Source organism: Drosophila ananassae, chromosome 2R (genome assembly GCF_017639315.1).
Source record: "Drosophila ananassae strain 14024-0371.13 chromosome 2R, ASM1763931v2, whole genome shotgun sequence".
In the NCBI taxonomy this organism is placed as follows: Eukaryota; Metazoa; Arthropoda; class Insecta; order Diptera; family Drosophilidae; genus Drosophila; species Drosophila ananassae.
The window spans coordinates 19,878,323-19,899,339 of NC_057928.1; the positions used below are offsets into that span (position 1 = coordinate 19,878,323).

General features: G+C 37.1%; 4 protein-coding genes across 6 annotated transcripts in view; 1 reads left to right on the forward strand and 3 right to left on the reverse strand.

Moving 5' to 3' along the window:
- LOC6507034 (RNA-binding protein Musashi homolog Rbp6) overlaps positions 1-7,857 on the forward strand; it is a 168,714-nt gene extending 160,857 nt beyond the window's left edge. For 2 of the 3 annotated variants that reach the window (XM_014909556.3, XR_006506970.1), the window contains one exon: positions 524-7,857. In XM_014909556.3, the coding sequence (XP_014765042.1) occupies positions 524-565 (42 nt within the window). In that variant the 3' untranslated portion in view covers positions 566-7,857. The remainder of the gene's footprint in view (positions 1-523) is intronic. The other variant, XM_014909557.3, reaches the window with a different exon arrangement.
- Positions 7,858-7,995: 138 nt separating this feature from the next.
- LOC6492980 (3 beta-hydroxysteroid dehydrogenase/Delta 5-->4-isomerase) lies at positions 7,996-12,063 on the reverse strand. Its single transcript, XM_001956747.4, has 4 exons — positions 11,955-12,063; positions 10,549-10,912; positions 9,893-10,168; positions 7,996-8,738 (listed from the first exon to the last, which is right to left on the reverse strand). Exons 2-4 carry the CDS (start codon positions 10,871-10,873, stop codon positions 8,137-8,139), a joined length of 1,203 nt encoding a protein of 400 aa, XP_001956783.1. The 5' UTR covers positions 10,874-10,912; positions 11,955-12,063; the 3' UTR covers positions 7,996-8,136.
- A 118-nt stretch (positions 12,064-12,181) lies between these two features.
- LOC6492979 (protein rogdi) lies at positions 12,182-17,542 on the reverse strand. Its single transcript, XM_001956746.4, has 8 exons — positions 17,305-17,542; positions 16,395-16,519; positions 15,774-15,895; positions 15,337-15,408; positions 15,133-15,264; positions 14,747-14,904; positions 14,343-14,673; positions 12,182-13,339 (listed from the first exon to the last, which is right to left on the reverse strand). Exons 1-8 carry the CDS (start codon positions 17,313-17,315, stop codon positions 13,271-13,273), a joined length of 1,020 nt encoding a protein of 339 aa, XP_001956782.1. The 5' UTR covers positions 17,316-17,542; the 3' UTR covers positions 12,182-13,270.
- A 1,101-nt stretch (positions 17,543-18,643) lies between these two features.
- On the reverse strand, positions 18,644-20,809 carry LOC6492978 (troponin C). The gene is made up of 5 exons (XM_001956745.4): positions 20,544-20,809; positions 20,351-20,468; positions 20,235-20,291; positions 19,425-19,676; positions 18,644-18,757 (listed from the first exon to the last, which is right to left on the reverse strand). The coding sequence occupies exons 1-5, from the start codon at positions 20,553-20,555 to the stop codon at positions 18,729-18,731; spliced, it is 468 nt and encodes a 155-aa protein (XP_001956781.1). The 5' UTR covers positions 20,556-20,809; the 3' UTR covers positions 18,644-18,728.
- Positions 20,810-21,017: the final 208 nt, after the last annotated feature.

Sequence of the window (21,017 nt, forward strand, 5' to 3'; positions counted from 1 at the left end):
TGAATATTTTAATACTCCCATATTGCCTCGCTGCAAACTAAAATAAATCATATGAAAACATATTTATTATCCATGGCTGTCGGCGGGATTTGATAAAAGATATGATAAAAACGAGCGAATATTTTAGAAAAATATGCATTTTTGTGCCATGAATTTCTGATTGCCGATTCTAGTAAGCGATTCATATATTTATCAAGACCAGCCCCCATTTTGTGAATAATTTTTTTCTTACTTTTTCTTACTTTATTTATCTAGCAATCGAATATGAATTCTAAAAACTCTCAAATTTTCCATTTTTTCTTCTTTCAACAATTTTCCACTCTACTATCTCCTTTATTCGATACATATATATATGTATACCTATCAATGTTTACTTTCTATATATAAATATTTTATAAATATTTATATTTTTAAATACATACATGTATGTGTGTGCGTAGATATGCAACTAGAAATTTCATTTTATTTAAATAATTTTTGGTGTTTTTGCTTGTTTTGTTCTCCACGAAACGTTTATTTACAGGGACCACTAATTCCTGCGGCATTTACAAATGGATACCATTAAAAGGTGGCGCCGACAACCGCAATGACAACAACAACAACATGAATTAAAACAACAACAACAGAAGCAGCAGCAACAGCAACAGCAGTAATAACAACAGCAACAGGAGACGCAGCAGAAGTAGCAAAAGCAGCAGCAGGACATGCAACTTTAGCAACAATGACAAAAACACACAAATGTGTGTGTGTGTTTGTGTAATGCTGCAACCACAGAGCGCTACAAAAAAGAAAATAATTTAAAGTTATATATACACGTGAATATATATATATATATATAAATATAAATCAAATAAAGTACATATTACATATAACACACTTGCAAATACGCAAATGCGTGTATTTTCCCACATTGCAAAATTAAATCCGTTAAGCAACAACTACAACTGCAACAGAAACAACAATAAACCAAACACACATATTATAATTAATTAATTAACGTATATATAAATACGTTCATATAAACGGATGGCAGAAACGCAAAAAAAAGACACCCACAACACACACACACACACGCGTATAGAAAGCCAAGCAAAATCGTAAAAAAAAAAAAGATGGAGGAAAAACTACGAGCGAACACAAACAAAAAAATTAATTTTAATTTAACAACCACTACAAGAGCAACAACAACGCTTGGCCCCGAAAGATGCAACGTGTGCAGCAAAAATCGTTTAAAATGCAAATTAAACGGAAACTGTGCGTCCAACTGGAGTGGCGGGGCATCGCGCGGGTGCAGGGTGGTATGGGTTGGCAGGATGGCAGTATGGCTGTATGGCAGTAAGGTGGGCGTGCCAGCTCACCCAGCAAAAAATGGCGCGCCTATCAGCCCACCACCCACCGCCCATAGCCCACACTCCGCCCCCGAAACGGATGACAACACCGCGAGGGGGCGTACCACTTTTAAGTAATGAGAAACCAACAAACGAACAAAAAACAAAAAATTTTAAATCACAAATCTGCATGAGGGGGAAAAAAACTAATAAAAAAAAACGATAAAGTTGAAAACAAAGCAAAAATGTTGCAATAATAGCGAAAATGTTATTATTTAATTGCGTATTATTAAATGCAAATTATTATTACCATTATTATTGCTATTCTTAACGTATCTAAGTTGTAACTTGTAAAGTTAAAGGCGATATATATATACATATTATATATACAAGAATATACACTCTTATATATATATAAAGTATAAACTGCAATATATACAAAAGGAAAATTACTTGAATCAAAAACAAACAAAAAAACCAAGCAAAACCATGAACAACAAATAATTGTAATTTCAACGATAATTATCGATACATAAGCCACTGACAATTTCGATAACTGGAGTGTTTGCAAATGTTAATTAATCGGATTGATTTAGTCCGACTAACGGGACGAGTTCATTTCATTTCTCGATTGGGGGCATCTGGGTGGGGGTGATGAATCAAATCAAAATTGTGCTTACAATTATATTTATGAATTTATTTTAAAGTACAACAAATCCTTTATTGGCCAAAGTAAACAACAAAGATACCACAAACAAAAGCAAATGTGAAATGCAATTGCAATTGCAAAGCAAAAGTCAAAGGCAATTTGTTATTAACTATGTTGAATTGAACTTCTCTTTCTCATTATTTCATTATATTTAACATGTAGGCGGTAACAAATACCAAAAGAAATAAAAGGAATAAAACTTTTGTGTTCACATTGAAAGCAAAATGGTAAATAATGCTAATTAAACAGCGGATAGTTAGACAAATATGTTAAAGCATTAAATATGACAATGAAAGCAAAGTGAGAGAGTAAATTTCTGTAACTCGAGGCATAAATCAATTTATTTGCTAAACAAAATTAAGAACAATGAAATGAGAACAAAAAATAAATGAACTCCCTAAATAAGTAAGGACACAGAATTTTTGAAAAACAAAGAAAAAAAAATATTAAACACTTTACACACACTCAGACACAGAACACTCGAACACACTCAAACACACACAGATCTTACTGATAAATCAAAAAGAGACACTTAAACAAATTACTTTGTAAGAGCATATGCAAATATAACAATGAACTATTATACATACAACATATAGTACGATTAAGTAAATAAAATATTTATAAAACAAACGCGCAAAATCGCAAATGTTTGAACATTTAACTAAATATATCTGTAAACAAGCATGTATAAAGGACGCGGATGAGCCGGTTAAAAATTTAAACAACAAAAAAATTAACATTAAAATGAAAAATGAACTTAAAACAAAAAAAGAACAAAAAAAATGCAGGCCACTCTATGTGCAATTAATTTTTTTCTAGTCGCTCCGCCCGGCGATATTGGCCCGGACGATGGATGTACTAGACGTATTTGAGGATAATGACGATGCAATCGACGGGGCGTAATAGAAAAATATATTTATATACAACTATATGGAGTATTAAATTATTGGAAAAGCAAACCAAACAAGAACCTATCAGATAGATAAGTAAACGACATTTGTTACACGCGCAGCAGCAGCAAGTGGGGTAAAAACTTTCGAAAAAAACAAAACAAAACAAAAAATGTAGCAGAGAAAAAGAAATATTGTATAATTGACAGAACAACAATACGATGCGCTTTTTGTCTGTCTGAGATTTTTTGCATTAGGCGACGTAAAATCAACAAAACAAAAAACAAACTATAAAAAAACAAGACGAGCTGACAACTACAACTAAAAACAAAAGCAGTAGAAAACAAAAGCAAATGCCGAAACAGAGAAAATGTTCCTTTCATAACTTTTTTGCCAAATTGTCAAACCAACGCTCTCCAGGACTTTGCTGAAAAGTCTCGGACCAACAAACTTACATACTTATAACATATATGTATACCGTAGTGGGAAATTGTGGGAGCCGAGGAAACCAAAACGTAACCAAAACAGAAACCCCTAAACAAAAAATAAACCAAAAATAAATTATATGTATGACTAGTTTTAAAGCAAAGCAAATGAAAAACAAAATATGAAATAGTTGCAGTGGAACATAAACTACATTTAACGTTTGAACTGTTGATCTGATGACCCCAAGAATCCAATCCCATCCGATAAAGGATGGGATGTAATCCCACTCCCAGAGAACATTTCAGATTTTCCAAAGTCACTTTCGACGACTTTGTCATGAACATCCCACACTTTTCAAAATTTAAATAATCAAAACGAACATATTGATGAAGCAAAAAAGACAGAAATCGTACATTTTAGATAGACAAAGATCAGACCGGGGGAGTCTGGCATATCGGGTGTTTGAACGAAAGATGACGATGACCTTACTTTAGCGGGAACTCCTCTCGGCGGGTCGGAGGTCATTGGCGAGAATTCCAGATGCTATTTTTAATGGGGAAGCGAGCGATGACAGCAACGGTAAACATGTTATATTTGCATAATATAGGTATATACATATATATAATACCTACGCTAAGGACTATACATACATATATATATAAATATATAAATAAATATATTTTTAAGACATGTTCTAAAAGCAATAATTCAAAACAACAACAAACGGAGACGAAAGAAAAAAAATAAACAAGCTGAGAAGCTATGAGAAAAACCAAAAAGGAATACATTAAATATACACCAATATATAAATATACATAAATATATATACACCTACACGTAAATATATATACATGCATACAAGAAATATATATATAGTATTATATATATATATATCAATGAACTCGATTAACTAAAGAGCAAGGTATCGATCTAGCTGAGATCGAATCGATCTTCGACTGTCTTAGTGGAAAACCTTTTCAAGCCGAATTATTTCTCAGCTATGCCCGAAAGTATTGCCACACTACTTACTACAGCATTCGTTTAGACTTGTATGTATTATTTGTGGTCTATATAGTTGGTCGGATCGCAGGAGGACAGTAGCTAATGTCGTAGGACTTGTGAGCATAGTTCCGGGTCCCTTTACGTTGTAAGTCGATGCAGCTTTAAGTGTAATGTTGAGTCCTTTCCAACAACTTCCCCTTTTCCCGCTTACGATCGTTGCATCTACAATTCTACGCATTCCGTTTGATTTGTAGTGCTCTTTATTCTATAAGGAAGCTAATGCCGCTATATAGACGATCTACGCGATACAAATGTACTTGCTTAAATAAATAAAATATTGGTATACCGGATCAAATTCAGAAGAGTTAAAGCCGAAGCAACAAGCAATGCGTCCTTGTAACAAAATCAATTTCAGTCAATTAGGAAATTTCACACCAACAAATCACAGAGAGCAACATAAAGACAGCAACAGCAAAAAATAAGAACATTTTTTAACAAAAAAAGCAAAACAAAGACAAAAACAAAAAAACTGTTTTCATTATTTTTTTACTGATGCGCCGTCCGAACGGAATAGGTAGTCGATTTAAATGGTTCGACGGCGCTGGCGCAAAAGCTTTAAATTGAACAAAATAAGAGAATAACACGAACAAGGATAACAATTTGTAGAAATCGACAAGTGAGCTCTCCTTTTTATAACGAGAACGAAGAATTGTGTGTATAGAAAGTATGCCGTGACGATCTTTTAAAAATAATGTACCCATACTTTAAGCTATACGCAAATGTCAGTCGAAATGTCAATTGGTGGTCGAAAGCCAACGGTGGGATGCTAAATAAATAACTTTAAGTAATCCTATCGATGGCGGCACGAAAACGACATAATGTGTAATGTAAAATAGTTTTAAATTAGCGACACACCAGATGATAATAAGGATTATTGGGTTTGAGGCGGAGTTACGTAGTTACATATACGAATTGCTTTCCGTTTTTCTCTTATTATTGACTTACAAACATATCAGTTCTTATTATGTGTATGAGTATAGCAACAACATCAACAAATACGATTACAATTACGATAAAGATTACGATAATGAAATACAATTTACTAATATCTAGCGCTAACGAACGAAGATCCTTTCTTTTTACCAAAAAAAAAAAGGCAAAGAAGCAAGAAAAACCCAAAGTAAGACAAGCCGCCCAATTGGAACTTTTGAGAAGCGCATAGAGAGGCGCTAAAAGTAAATGGCGCTTGGTATGTGGATTAAAAACCATACACAATACGATTTGTGGGCCTTCTACACTTTGACGTGCTTTTATACGATAGAAATCCTTTTACCTACACGATCCATTTCTGTCCTCGGTTCTTTTTTATAAACATGTGTACATACACCTCACCAAAGCACAAACACACACACACATACCCCAGTTACATACACCAATTCTACAACCAACCAACACCAAAAACAAGAAGACACATGGAGCCACAGCGGACACAGCACATTTACGATGGAGATCACATACAAAAGAACCTTCATACGAACGATCGATCACTTGACTATTTTTGCTATAAGTAAGAAATTCCCCCCAGGAATGTGTCAGTCGGATGTGGCAGAACTCCTGCTGACAAAACACCTTTACTATATTGACAATATCTCTTATATATTTTACACTATACTATATGGAAAATTATATATTAATATATACAACAAAAATGAGGAAAACCAAAAACCTTAACAAATAATACATAATTGAGACAAGGCGAACTTGAGGCGTGAGTGGCGTTAAAATTGTATTTACAAGAAATGCGTAACCAAAACAAGATGAAATCATTTTAATACTTTATACACATAAAAGTCAAAGGAATCTTTAGAGACAAAACAAAAACCCAAAAAACAAAAACAAATGCTAAGAAGGCAGAAAGTTAAATATGAAACTACAAGACCGATGACAAGAGGATGAAGATTCATTTATAAAATGCGCCATAGCAGGGCGTCCAGTTTGTAAGTATTCTAACTATGTAAGTAAAGTAATTAAGGAGCGCAGGACGAGAATCAATTAAACATACATACTGTCTATGGAGCCGTGTATGAGCTCCAGCAATTTTCAGTGCGAATACTTTAACACAACAAATTAAACGAAATTAAACGATGATATATGATATGGAATCCATTGGTATGGTGGTTGATGATGGATGTTGGATGCGATTGCCAATGTGTGTACATAAGGTCTATATATACTGGTACAGTACTACACTTACAGCAAACTATACAAGGTAAAAAACATAATAATAATAATAATTAACAGCAAGAAACCGCAGGCAAGCAGATACAAAAATACAGAGAAAAAAAATCGAGAAACGGGAGTCACACACATAAATAGAAGCATAACGAGAATTTAATAAACAATTTTTTCATTTCTATAAAGAAATCCGGTAACGAATTTGTATATTTACTACGAAAAAAAAACAAAAAATACCAAACCAAAAATAAGATGAAAAATTCGAAATATATACAAAAATGATATATGTTTAACGGAGAAGAAATCCGTAATGGCCGACAAGTAAATATGCCCGTATATACATATATGAAAATGAAAACCAAAACCAAAACGATATATATATATATATATACATAGTTATATAACCAAGAACAACAAATAAACATATAGTTAAATTCAATAATGTTAAGCATTCGACAGGCAGACAGATACGCATACCGGTGGTTGAAGAAATTCAATTATTTGTAAGGACCCTCGAACCGGACCGAACTATGCGAACTACCATTTTTACAGCCAACAACGACAGCAACAGCAACATCATCAGCAACAACATCAACGCTATAACAAATGCAACATTTATTAACAGACGACACAAAAGGGCAAATTGTTGCTCTTTTAAATACACATACTCGGACAGCTGGAAAATTGCATAAGTTTTTAACTCAAACAGACACACAGATACATCCACCCACACACACACACCCACAAAACACACATCCAATCGCCCACTCAGACATCCCGCAATATGTATATGCAAAAAACAAAAAAAAAAGAGCTAACAACTTTAGCAGCAAATTAAAAATCACTTTGTTCACAATGTGCCACGTACAGGGAGCGATAAGAGAGTCGAGGGAAAGGATATGTATCCCACATATATATCCCTCCTCGGGGCAGGTAAAGATCGGCAGTGAAATCGGCAGAATCAGCAGCAGCAACAAAAATCAGCAACCGCATATTAAACAAAAAAAAAAAACCTAAAACATGATTTTAAACATAATGAAATTAAATAATGGCATAATAAGTTAAGCTAATGGTACATAAGTTTAAAAAACAAACGGCAAAGAAATGCTCTAGAGCAACAAAAAAAAACATGAAGAAGAAAAACCAAGACAAACAAATATATATATATATATATAATATAAAAATTATAATGAAATAACTGAGAAATAAATAAATTAATTCATAATGATAAATAAACCAATATGAACATTGTTCAAAAACATAAGCCATAGTTGTGTTTTTATTTGGGGTTTACTGGAGTAAAAAAAAAACAGGTATTTGTGTAATTTTTATAAATCTCTGGGCCCCCTTAAGCCGAAATCCATTCCATAAAGTGCCCTTTACTAGCTCCTCGACAGGTGACTTCAACGAACAACAACCATTTTATTTAACAGGATATTTACAAGACATCAAGCGGAGCAGTAAACACCAATCCACTTACGACATCGAGACGTACACTAGGCTACACGGTAAAGGGCATAATGCCGGATTAACGCCACTCCACTCAGCTGGACTTCTTCTGCCTTCTGGAGTTCTGTCGCTCGTCCCACCACTTGGCGTACCACTTGGCGCTCCGCTCGGCACCCGTATCCGGATCGTAGAGTGGCATGTAGTCCATGTGGATGGAGGCTCTCAGGCGATTGTACATCAGCATCGAGGACGTATAGGAGGCGATGGCCCGGGGAGAGTAGCGCAGGCGGTACTTGGTGTACGGATACAAAATTCTCACCACCACCTCCAGCAGGAAAGCCAGGAAGAAGTACAGGAAGTGGGGTATATACCACCAGCTGGTCTTCACCTTGAAGCGCTCGCCCAGCACTGCCATCTTCTGTATAAATCTGGACACATCGTTGATGCCCGTATCATCAGTAACGAAAACTGGAAGGCCATTAACCGCCTTATCGGATATTTTTAGCGCTTTATAGGCACAAATGTGTCCCCAGGCCACGTTCCCGGCATAGACCAACTGCTGCTTGCCTCCGACACCAGCAATCCTTGGGAAGACCCATCCCCGGGTGGAGAGATACTCAAAAATGTTCGTGATGAAATGGGAATCGCATTCGCCGTAAGTCAGAGGAGCCCGAATAGCACTAGTGGCCAAATAATCTGAAAAAAATAAGTAATAATTGATGAATATTTAAATAAATTTACTTGGTTCTAAAGCCGATTCTCGGGGAATAGTTACAAAATTAATTAAAGGTACTCCGCTCAAGAATCTGATAAGAATTACTAAAAAATAAAAGCTTGGCTGGGTGCCATGCAGTTTTCTACATTTGGAAGGGAACCCTCCAGAAAAGTTTATGAAAAATCTTTAAAATATTTTGTTCCCAGATTTTGATATAGATTAATGGGGAATTGATCTACGAATCGTTTAAGGTATTCCGCTCAGTAATCTGATAAGTATTGCCAAAGATGTAGCCATCGCTGGATGCCAAATACTGGCTCCATGCACTTTTCTACATTTTGAAGGGGACCCTCCAGAAAAGTTGATGAAAAATCTAAAAAATATTTTGTTCCCAGATTTTGATGCACATTGATGGGGAATCGATCTACGAATAGTTTAAGGTATTCCGCTCAGGAATCTGATACGTATTGCCAAAGATATAGCCTTCGATGTGGGCCAAATACTGGCTCCATGCACTTTTCTACATTTTGAAGGGGACCCTCCAGAAAAGTTGATGAAAAATCTAAAAAATATTTTGTTCCCAGATTTTGATGCAGATTGATGGGGAATCGATCTAAGAATCGTTTAAGGTATTCCGATCATGAATCGGATGAATATTACCAAAGATATAGCGATCACTGGATGCCATATTGTTGCTCCATGCACTTTTCTTGATTTTCGAAGGAGGCCCACCAGAAAAGTTGATGAAAAATCTAAAAAATATTTTGTTTCTAGATTTTGATTCAGATTGATGGGGAATCGATCTACGAATCTTTTAAGGTATTCCGCTCAAGAATCGGATGATTATTACCAAAGATATAGCGATCACTGGATGCCATATTGTTGCTCCATGCACTTTTCTTGATTTTCGAAGGAGGCCCACCAGAAAAGGTGATGAAAAATCTAAAAAATATTTTGTTCCCAGATTTTGATGCAGATTGATGGGGAATCGATCTACAAATCTTTTAAGGTATTCCGCTTAGGAATCTGATGAGTATTGCCAAAGATATCGCCCTCGCTGGAGGCCCTCCTACATTTCTATATATCCCATATTCGCCTTCCCATGAATTCTTCAAAATTTGTGAATAATTCTTACCCTGCTGGTTTTGCAGTGGAGCTCCATTCGAGTTGAGCACAATATTCTCTGCTCTCAGCTTGCTGGATGCATATCCTGCTATCAGGAATTCGCCGTCCTGTTCCCAAAGAGTAGAACTATCCAGGGTAGGTGTGTCGGTCTTGGATTCCGTGGAGTTGATAACCGCCGAGAAGGTACTGCGTCCCTTGAAGGGTACAAAGCAAACGGAGGTGCAACTGGTGTAGAGCAATCGCTTTACATTGTTCTGGATGCACAGATCTACCACAGATAAGGTACCTGAAAAAATAATAATCCAATCGCATTTAATTCATTCGTCGTACTAGGCGTATACTTAATCTTAAAAAGTAAACTCTATGCTGGAAACTAATACGCTTACTCACGATTATAGTCAGGTTTAAACAAAAATTATGTCTTTTTCGTGTTTTTTATTTCATCATTGTGACCGATACCCTGATTTAATCAATTCAAATCAAAATTAATATATTCAAATCATTGTTTACCGAAGTGACAAAAGTTCTTAAATCGATCTGCATTTAGCATAGTCATGCTGTCTATGAAAAACCTTTTATAAAACCGACCGGATGATATGCGATCGTGAGGTTAAGTATGCTAATCTCACCAATTGGCAATAAACTATGGGAAAGCTATTCACTCACCGTTCACATTTACTCGCTCCAGTTCCTCGTAGTTGGGCGGATACTCGATTTTCACCGAGGCGGCACAATGGAAGACTCCATCCACCCCGGCGAAGATTGGACTGAGTGCATCGCGATCGCCTCCGATGTCACCAACAAAGGTGCGCAGAATAGGTGTCTCCTCATGCCCAATGTTGTTTTTGTAGGGCACAATGTCCAACGACCGAATCTCCTTGATGCCCAATTCCTCACGACGCTCCAGCAGCTGCTTGATGAGGTGCTGACCCAGAAATCCACTGCCGCCGGTAATAAGCAGTACTTCCCCACCGCTTTTGCCACCACTCATTGTGTCTGTGGGTCAAAGTGCACTATTTTACTGGAATTACTGCAATGAGACCGAAAGCAGGTTAGTTAGCCCGAGTTTTAAGTGGGGTTTCCGTGAGAGCTACTTTAATTGGTGGGGCCATAAACATAACACATTAAACTGGCTCATCACCATCGCAGCCGGCTGGCGACCTTCTTCGAGGGTCAGCGGAGCAGGTTTCTGAATGACTTGGCGTGATTTCAAATGCTCCGGCTTACGTGACACACTGTCTCGCTAATAAATTATATACCTATTTAAATCATAATTTCAGTAGGTAAAAATATGCACAATTTCTGTTTTTTGAAACTAAGACAAACTGTTATTTCTCCCTAAACTATTTATCTCTTTTTAAAAAAAGGATTCGTTATACTTTTGTCTTGTTCTTAAATCTTAAAAAAATAAGATTGTTTTTAAAACTCAAAGCAAATATTTCTAGACTAATATTTTTTCAAAAGTCAAGAGACTACAAAAAATAATTGCTACTTTAATATTTCCTTATATTTCTCAAACAAGTTAACAAAAATGAATGAAATTGAAATTACCTTCAAAAAACTTTGCATAAAAGGTCAAAGACTGCAATTGAGAAACATCTTTTATGCAACTTTGGAGTTACTGCAGTTTTTGAAAAGTAACCGTTAGTAGTTTTAGCCAAATCACCTCAAACACTTTCGTTGATTGACCCAAACTCTCGATTTTTATTGCGATTTCCTCTTAGTGTGTTACTTGGCCACGGTCAACTTTTGTCTTTTGAGTTTATTAAGACGCTGTGCAGACTCCGAGAAAAAGAAACACGAAAGTTAACACCAACAATGGCCAAAACGAAACACTGGTAAATGTGCTAATGCTGAAGTTGGGCTAACTGAGATTACAACACAGCCGTCGGACTAGCATCCAAATAATTACTACGAACTGGTTTCCGCATACATTTCGACATGCACGTCAAGCTCCTAGATTTTGGCATTCTGTCTTAAAGTGTTTTGGCCATATAACGTGATTGCAGTTGTCCGTCCAATATGCGACACGGCTTAAAGATCTAACTCTAGTTAAAGGTAAGACTACTTACCAGAAAGTTTCGTAATTTTCGGAGGGCCAACCACCGTTTGGTTTGCCTGAAGACTTGGAACTGTTTTGTTCGCCTGCCGACTTGAATCTGTGAGATGGCTATAAACAAAACTGGCTAAAACCAAATCAAGAGTTGCCAGCCCGCTTGCCTATCGCCAGCAGTTATCGATCTCGATAATCGCTCTTCGTGAAAATTGGCGCACTTTATTTAAAATTCAAAAGTTGGAGTTTTGGTAAAAGGTAATTTTTATTCAACAACAATTAAATGAATGTGGACAGTAAGTACGCTTAGTGATTACATAAATAGTTGTCTTCATCTTATCCATCCCATGCAATTGATTGGGTGCTTAGGCAATTTTAATATTCAATAAGTACAATGGTAATTGTTTTCGTTGCATCTCATCTCCATAGCTCCCTAGCTTAGTAGCTCCCTAGCTTCAGCTGTATAAGCTCCCCTGGTAGGTGTATAAAGTAAACGAGAAGTAAAGGCCGTTGATACAAATGACTTTGGATTAGATTAGGATTAGGCGCGCTTAACCATTAACCAGTAACAATTAACGAGTACGCGAATACAATTACGGATATACAATTACGAATACGAATACAAAACGGTGTTTAGTACAATTAAAAATTCTGTTCACATTTCGGTTTGGTTTATTACAACAATATCATGTAAATGCCAATGTATCATGCACATACCTATATTTTATGTGTGTATATATATTTTGGGTATATAGGTAGGTTGTAAGTACCGATCTTAAGTACCGACGACTGACTGCTGACTTGGTGGATCTCATTTGGATTGAATTGATTGCGTTTGCAAACATAAATAATGGGACATAGTATATTACATTAAATTACACGTACGAATAAACTATAATTATCTATCAATTTCATTTAGTTACACATACAAAACACAATTGGTTTTCCTCATATTTTCATTTTTTTTCATTTTCACAATCATTTAGTTTCTTGCCTTGCAGCCTAATGTCTATTTAGATGCATTTTGATGCACAATTGGAGTGACGTGAAGCGATGAACTCAAGTTCTACGGTAATGCGTAATCGTTATTTATCATAAATGTTGAATGTCGACTCGGTATATTAAACTAGCTTGTATGTATATAACTCTGAACTCTGTATATAGCATTGGTATTATGGGGCGTGCCAACATTTCAACTAACATTATTTACTTCGCTATTACAAGTACGGTTTCTTTATTAGCTATTATTGTTGTTATTGTTTCTGTCTAACGCCGCTCCGCAGTTTGGATAGGTTAATTTTGGTAACCTCCCTCGCCGATGTCTTCATTCTGCGTTCAATACGAAAGCGCCGAGGGAGATCGCGATCCAACTGTGAAATCTTTGTACACGGAAAACACAGATATCTGCGAAAGAATGAAAATATTAGATTAGAAATACAAAAACACCCAACTCATTCGCACCCATTCGTCTCCGGCCAAACCCAGCCCAACCCGCCGGCTCATCCCATATTTGCTGTAGTTGCCAATTCCCATATTGGCTACTTTAATTGCCGACTTGCGTCACAGTCAAGAACTGCAGCGTGGCCCTGGCAGCCGGCCAGAAACTAAATAAAACTTGGCAGCATCTCGTGGGTGCGGAAAATGGGCCAGCATCTGTCATCTGCTGGCCCTCGGAACATGTGCTCTACCGGTGCGGATCGGCGCGATATCAGTTCAAGAGCAGACACCCTTATCACTGCAGCTAAGCCCGAAAATAGTCAACATTTTGGTGGGTGTGTTCTCTTTTCCGCGTGGCGATTTAACAATTAAGTAACAATTCCAATTATTTGGCTCATTGAACTGTGGGTCTACAAACAATCTCAAGAGCCAAATTCAAAAATAGCGCATTCTTTTCATTACACTTGAGGTTCTAAGCAAACAGGCTTTTGAAATGAATAAATAAGGAATTGGGCGGGTGTTCAGTAATTAAAGAACTGAACAGAAATACATTGTTCGAAAATTCCCAAAATTCTATAATACGAACTGATATTGATCGAGTTTCAATTAAAATTGATTAATGTTAATTGGAAGCAAATATTTTCCTTTTGTTTAAGGCGAAACGCGAATTGTTTCGGCAAAATTTTAATAGGCTTTAGTTTCAATTTATTATTGAAAAAAAAAATATTTCCCAAGGGGTTTGCAATGAATCATACTGATATTGATATTTTTAGCATTTGGTTTCGAGAATTGTGTTATATTTTGTACTCAGCATGAGCTGAGAAAATGTGTAGTCGAACAGAAAATAATTAAAATTCTTAAGTATACTTTTCCGATCCACCAGGGAGCACATTTTCGTTTTATGCCAATAATTCTTACAGCGAATTGTACTAGGAAATCATCATATTTTTCATTCGCCCATCATACTCACCTTGTCTTTTAATTGCTGGCACAGCTTCTGTCCATTCATGAGTAACAGCAACACATCGTTTAGCCACTGAACGGAGGCCTCCGCTTGGCGGGAATCGAAGCGCATGGTGCCTTGGTTATTCAGCAGTTGGTAGACCGCTATAATAAGCTTGTGGCTCTGCAGATAAAAGCTAACAGCCAAATCCTCGGGCAGGTTGGGCACCAACGATTTCATGTTCCGGCCCTTTATCAACTCGTCAATGGGTTTCTTCTTGGGCACCAGTAAACTGTTCCGACCGCGCTGCAGAGCATCCAAAATGTTGCCTATCACATGCAGCACTTCGTCGGAGGTTCTGCGAAAAGAAATACATAAAGAATTGACCTATAAATAACATTGAATCTCTCTGGCAAACCGAAGTGACTCACTTGAAGTGATAAGAGTCGTCGACATCGTCGATGTGATTGATGGCCGTCTGCAGATGGTTGGCCGCATCCTGGACCTGTTGCAGCTTCCAGGGCGAGTCCTGTGTAATGGAGGTGCGTTGCGTTTGGCTCGGGGCCTTGCACAGCTTAAAGCTAATATCCTGAAATATTTTATGACATTATTAGTGATTTTATAAGTTGTAAATTTTAATTTTATGAGTCAGTTTGTTAGTAGCTCATGGTAAGGGGAATTTTCTTGTCAAAAGGGGATTTCTTGATTTTAGTTACTGAGTTACTGTCATTCAAGATTATAGAAAGATTGTGGTACTATTTATGAATCATTCTCTGGCATTATCCTGGGTCAGGATTGGAGTTATTATATAGCTTACAGCCTGTGTGATGGCATCGCCGGTGAGGGTCAGCACTGCCTTTAGTTGATCGGGCGACACGGTGAGTATGAACTTCTCAGTCTTCTTTCCCTCATTCTCATAGAGCGGCACCGGAAACCGATGCGCGCATTCCTGCGGATAATAATTCATAATGCCATGCGATTATTTATGAGCTCCAGATAGGTGGTTTTATCAGAAACTTACCACCAAAATTGTCCGCAGTTGCTTCAATATCGCGTGAACTTCTTGGCGCAGCACCCACTCGAATTCAATTTGCTGCGAGGGGCCGGATTGGGGGGCAATGTAGATATGTTTGTGTTTTTGCATATTTGTTGTGGTCCCGCCATCGTCAGATTAATGGTATATGTGGTTGTGTGTTTTGCGATAGCGTTTCCAAGTTGAACAAAGCACGTTCCCGTGTACAAATCAATAAAATCGAGAGTGTGGGTGGAAAAACAGGAAACAGAACACATGAATCGATAATCAATTTCAACACTTATAAAGTTGGTTAATTTTTGGCCCACAACGGTGGCAGAGGCAACTTTTGTTATTGTTTTTGGGTTGTTTGGATGCCGTTGTCATGGTTTTTTGGATTCAGTTTTGGACTGACGAATTTTCCTCTATGTCAGTTAATTACTCACCAAATTGAGAGCCTCCTCCCGCTCTGTGTCCGCGAGCATTTTCATCGCGCTTTTCGCCTTTTTCCGTGCTGGTACAAATCTGCGTTTGTTTTCCGTGGAAGGAGCAATTTGTATTGTGAGCGCTGTAATTTTATTTGTTTTTATTTATGTTAGTATTTTAAACATTTCAGTATTTTAGTACTAAGAATAGTTTGAGATGGTTGACAACCCTAATTTTTTTATCGGCTAGAAATGTCGATAGTTTCAAGCCCTGATTCTGTTGGACCAAAATGTGGTTTTCTGAGTAAAATTTTGTTTTTAAATTATCCTTTATCTACACCTAGCTGTCCCCTATGACAGTAGCTGCTTCGTAGAAATTTGTATGATTTTTAGTGCTTTGGCATCAGCTTTTAATTGAAAGTTTCTGTAGTAAATATAAGATAGTCAGACGCTAAATTATAGAAAGAAACCACGAAGGTATCCCCATTAAATGTCAAAAAGCATGGGGGAATCCCCTGATTCCGCTATACCTGACGATAGTTAGCAGCCCTGGTTCTGTGATATCGATAAATTTAGTCGAACTATAGAGCGGGCGGTACATTTAAACTTATATTCAAATCTTCGTAAGGCTGACCAACTTACGCTTTCTGGTGGGCGGGGGCGTTGTAAGAATAGCTGTTTCCGGTACTGTGTTGAGGACATGCTGTGGATATCCACTGCCACTCCTTTGCCGATGGAGCGGCTGGAAGGACCAGTTGTTGGTGGAACTTTGGTTTATAGAGAATAACAAGAAAAGACATTGTTATTATTTCACATTATACTGATTCCGGCGATTCTTCAGATTTGTTTGATTTAGACAATTGTGTTTGCGTTATCATGTTTGCGATTGATTTCGGCTTGATTTGATTCAAAGTCAAGTGCTAATTGTTGGCCCATTGTCATGACTCACGTCACCTGGCTGACGTCGGTGTCTGGTTTTCGGTTTCCGCCGCTAAGCTGCAGAATTTTCCCGTTTTGCTGATCAGACTGAAGCCATAAGCCCCCGCCGTTTGGGGCCACAAACTGCAACGCGCGCGTGTCAGGCAAGCCGGTGGCAATGGCTTTTGTTTTCAGTCATGGCTATAATTACAAAACCCACAAAATACTGGCCGAAAAGTGCTTATCAAGCAAACTTGGCAATCGCCACAAACACTCACACACTAAACACACACGCACAAATTTACAACAACCCGAAGCCGTTTATCAGGTCCAATTTAGTTTTATAATTTATTTGATAAGCCAATGTCAAGAAAAACGAAAAGGCCAACGGAAAGAATAGAGTATTGACTTGAAAGGGGGGGCTCCTAAAATTTATGCCACCATAAATTTTATAGGCACGGCTGTTGCTTTGCGGCGTCTTTTTAACACGTTCGCATTTTGATTCTTGGCCACACACCGTATAAGCCAAAACAAGCAAATTCCGTCGCCAGTTATTATATAAATAATAACGGTAGAGCCACAACGGTGTGCCTGCCTGCCGACTATACTCTCTTGTTTATTTTTGATTCTTTACCTCTGCGGCATTATAATTTCTTTATTTATCCACTTCACTGAATGATTACTTTTGAATTCTTTTCTTTTTTTTTTATCAATTGCAAACACTTGGCGCGAATCACGAGACTCTGTCAAAAAACGGGGGGGAAAACTCGCGATCACTATTCCTAATCAAAATTAACGGCGATAGGGGAGCGGTACGACGTTCCACGCTCGACGCCCAGCGCTCAACTCATTATTAGCCCCAAGTTTGTAGACGCGTATTGTTAAAGTTGGCTAAGAAGACGGGGAGCTTTTGGAGCCCGGCAGTAGCTTTCTCGGCCTCGGGCTTCTCTTCGCTGACGAAGCTACAAGAAGTTGGCTTCTGGTAGCTGGTAAGAAGGTGAATATTTATTCGCCAATATCAATTCCTAAAGAGAAATGAAAACAGTTAAAAAAAGGTGACAAGAAGAGGAAGATAGTTAGTGATTATTAATTGGCTAAACATCAATCAACAACTGTGCCAAAAAGTAGTTCAAATGTCTCAGTCGAGGAAGATTGTTCACCTGTGACTCGTGTTTTGTTCGCGGAAAAGTTTCGCTAAGTCAAGAGTGTCATTAAAAAATGTATACTAATCGATACAAGCAAAATACATTTATTAAATAATAAATTTTAAAAAGAAAAGTGTGTTTTTAACAAATCGCAATAAACCTGCAGCTGCTATTGTTTTACAAAATTTAAGAAATAAACTCTAATACTTAGGACTGGCAAACAGAAAAGCGAAAATTTTAATACAACAAGAAAATATATAAAAATATCAATTTGTCTCAAGAACTCGAGCTGACTAATTGCTTGGCTATTTATTTTTCGTAAATGTCATTCTTTTCAGAAAATCCATTTTTTGGAAACAATTTTGAAAAAGCGCACAGCCAATATTTAGAAATCAAACAAAAGTAAAATATAAAATCCCCCTCTTGTTGTTTAAAAAATACAAATATATTCTGTTTACTGAAATGTTTGCTTGCCGATTAAGATTAATCCCGAGATATAACTGAAAATAAATAAGAATTAAAGCTGGGTTGTTCTTTCTGTTATAGTATAACATTTATTTTTAATTTTATATATTTATTTATTATTTTCATTTAATTTTTTTTTTTTGCATACACAGTACATTTCGCGGCTATTATTGCTCTTTTGTATAAAAAAAGTAGTAAAAAAAGTTCTAAAGCTACTTGTGTTTGGCGTTATCAAGCCGGAGAGTACGTGGATTTGTTTGCTCCCAAAAACAAAAGGGGGTAAGATGCAAATAAAATGTGAAACAAATGTGCAAATAGGAGCAAACAAACGTGCGCCCAACAGGTGTGTGTGTGTGTGTGTGCGTGTGTGTCCAGGTGTGATGTGGTGTGTGTGCAAGTGGGGTGGTGGGTGTGGTGTGTGGGTGGCTGGCAGACGCAGTGCGTTTATTTACTCGCCGGTCATCATCTCCATGAATTCTGTAAATTAAACAAAACGACAGACATTAAACCGATGCCATTATGGGCGCACAGCAACCCGCTATATGCATTTATAAATAAATATTCCATAAACACGAAAGTGCTGAAGAAAACAAATTAAATATTGTATATACATATATATAAATGTATATCCGAATGTATATGGAAAAGTCGAAGGAAAAATGCGTTGAAAACATTTCGGAATTGAATTTGTGTGTCGCTCCTAAAAATAGCGACCGATATGCTCCATGGGAGCAGTGATCAAGCTGTCATAATCGAGGGGTCCAAGATCTCAAGATCACCACACCGAAAGAAATAATATTTCGCTGGATATGTGTCATCTCATGCTGTTATTTTTATCATAATTATCATACCCATTTAAAAATTATTAAATGAGCTAGATCTACTCTCCCAATTATTAATATTAATCACTCATAAAAAGCTATTTCCGTTATACAATTTCCTTGAGTCTCTCGAAAATCATTTCAAAAAAATATTAAAATCAATAAAAAAAATGGATTTTTTCTAGTGCCGTGCCATCAGCAACATGATCATCGAGATCATGATGATGAATAGCAATTTATGATCGCTACATGCGGGTGGGTGGATAGCAATCTATTAGAATGAATGAAACCGAAAATACGATTCACCCACGTATCATACTCACCATCGAAATCCACTGTACCCGAACCATCAGAATCGATCTCCTCGATCATGATGTCCAGTTCCTGCTCGGTCAGCTGGTCGTCCAGCTCCTTAAGGATCTCCTTCAGGCAGGTGGTGGGGATGAAGCCGTTTCCTTGCTTGTCATAAAGACGGAAGGCCTCACGCAGCTCCTTCTGCATCGCCTCGGCATCTTCCTCAACGATGAACTTGGCAGCCAGCTGTACGAACTCGCCGAATTCCAGGCGACCGGACTCTGTAAAACACAAAAAAAAAAACAAACGTGAAAATTATAATTAGCTGAAAAACAAATGATCGGGGCAAAAACCCTAACGATCATAAATCAATGACAGCGAGAAAGTGAAATATGATCGTCAGTGGATTCGCATTCAATAGTATGGATCTTTTTTTTGTTTAATTATAATCTATAGATGTGCTTGTTGGTTGGCCTCTTTCCGCAAAAGTCCATACTTATATTTTCTAATTAAATTATATACACTACATTATTGTATATATTTTATAATGAAATGAAAAATATGAATGCAAAATATGAATAAACTAAAAATATCGAGTTACTTCAATGCAAAAGTTGTTTTTGTTTTGTACTATTGTAACCTTAAAATGGTTGTAATAAATTTTAGTTTTAATATTCTTTAGCTTCTTTAGTATATATTTAATCATATTTTTTTTAAATAAAGTATAACTTTGTTTTGTTTACTTGTTTATAACTCTTTCATTGGCTAATAAAAAACTTAGATTAGCCTTGTGTTTATCGCCGTCTAATATAAAGATTAGAATATTGACTTTTACTTACTGTCCTCATCGACCTCCTCGATCAGTTCCTCCAAGATCTTCTTGTCGAAGGGCTGACCTGGATATTAAGAACTATTATTCCGTGTTCTTATAGAATCCTTTGACATTCAAACTTACCCATCAGACGCAGGATATCGGCAACCATTTCAGTTGGGATACTGCCGGTCTTCTGGTGATCGAAGCTGTTGAAGGCCTTCTGGAGGACAGCAATCTGCTCGGGGGTTAGATCATCATCCTGGATTTTTTGGAAAAAATAAAAATAATCCTTAGTTGTTATCCTAGTAGTCCTTTTATAGATGAATGTGCTTACGACGCTGCTCATGTTGATGCTGCTTGCTGATTTTCCAAAATCTGACTGATGAAAATATCTTTAGAACCGATCGCCACGGATTATTCGTGCCAACTACGATGCTGCTCGGATGCGTTTTCCAAAATATAGACCAGAATCTCTGAACTTGCCACACACACAATACAAAAACAGAAACAGAAACGAAAAAACACGAATACCGACACGACCGATCTGTCGTATCGGATCGGAGCGGATCGGTGGAGTATATGTAGCACTTTTCCACGCCACTGCCTGAATTTTATTGTTTTTTAGAAATAACTGTAAATGTGCTATCGAAAAAAACAAAAATAAAACATTGAGAGTAGTAGAATCCCGCTACATTCACAGCCCGGAGGCTGAACACGATCCGTATAGCCGATTTCCATTGCCAGCGATCGGTGGGTAGTTCGGTAGGAGGAGCATTTGGTGGAATGGGTGGCGGATGGTGGCCAGGGG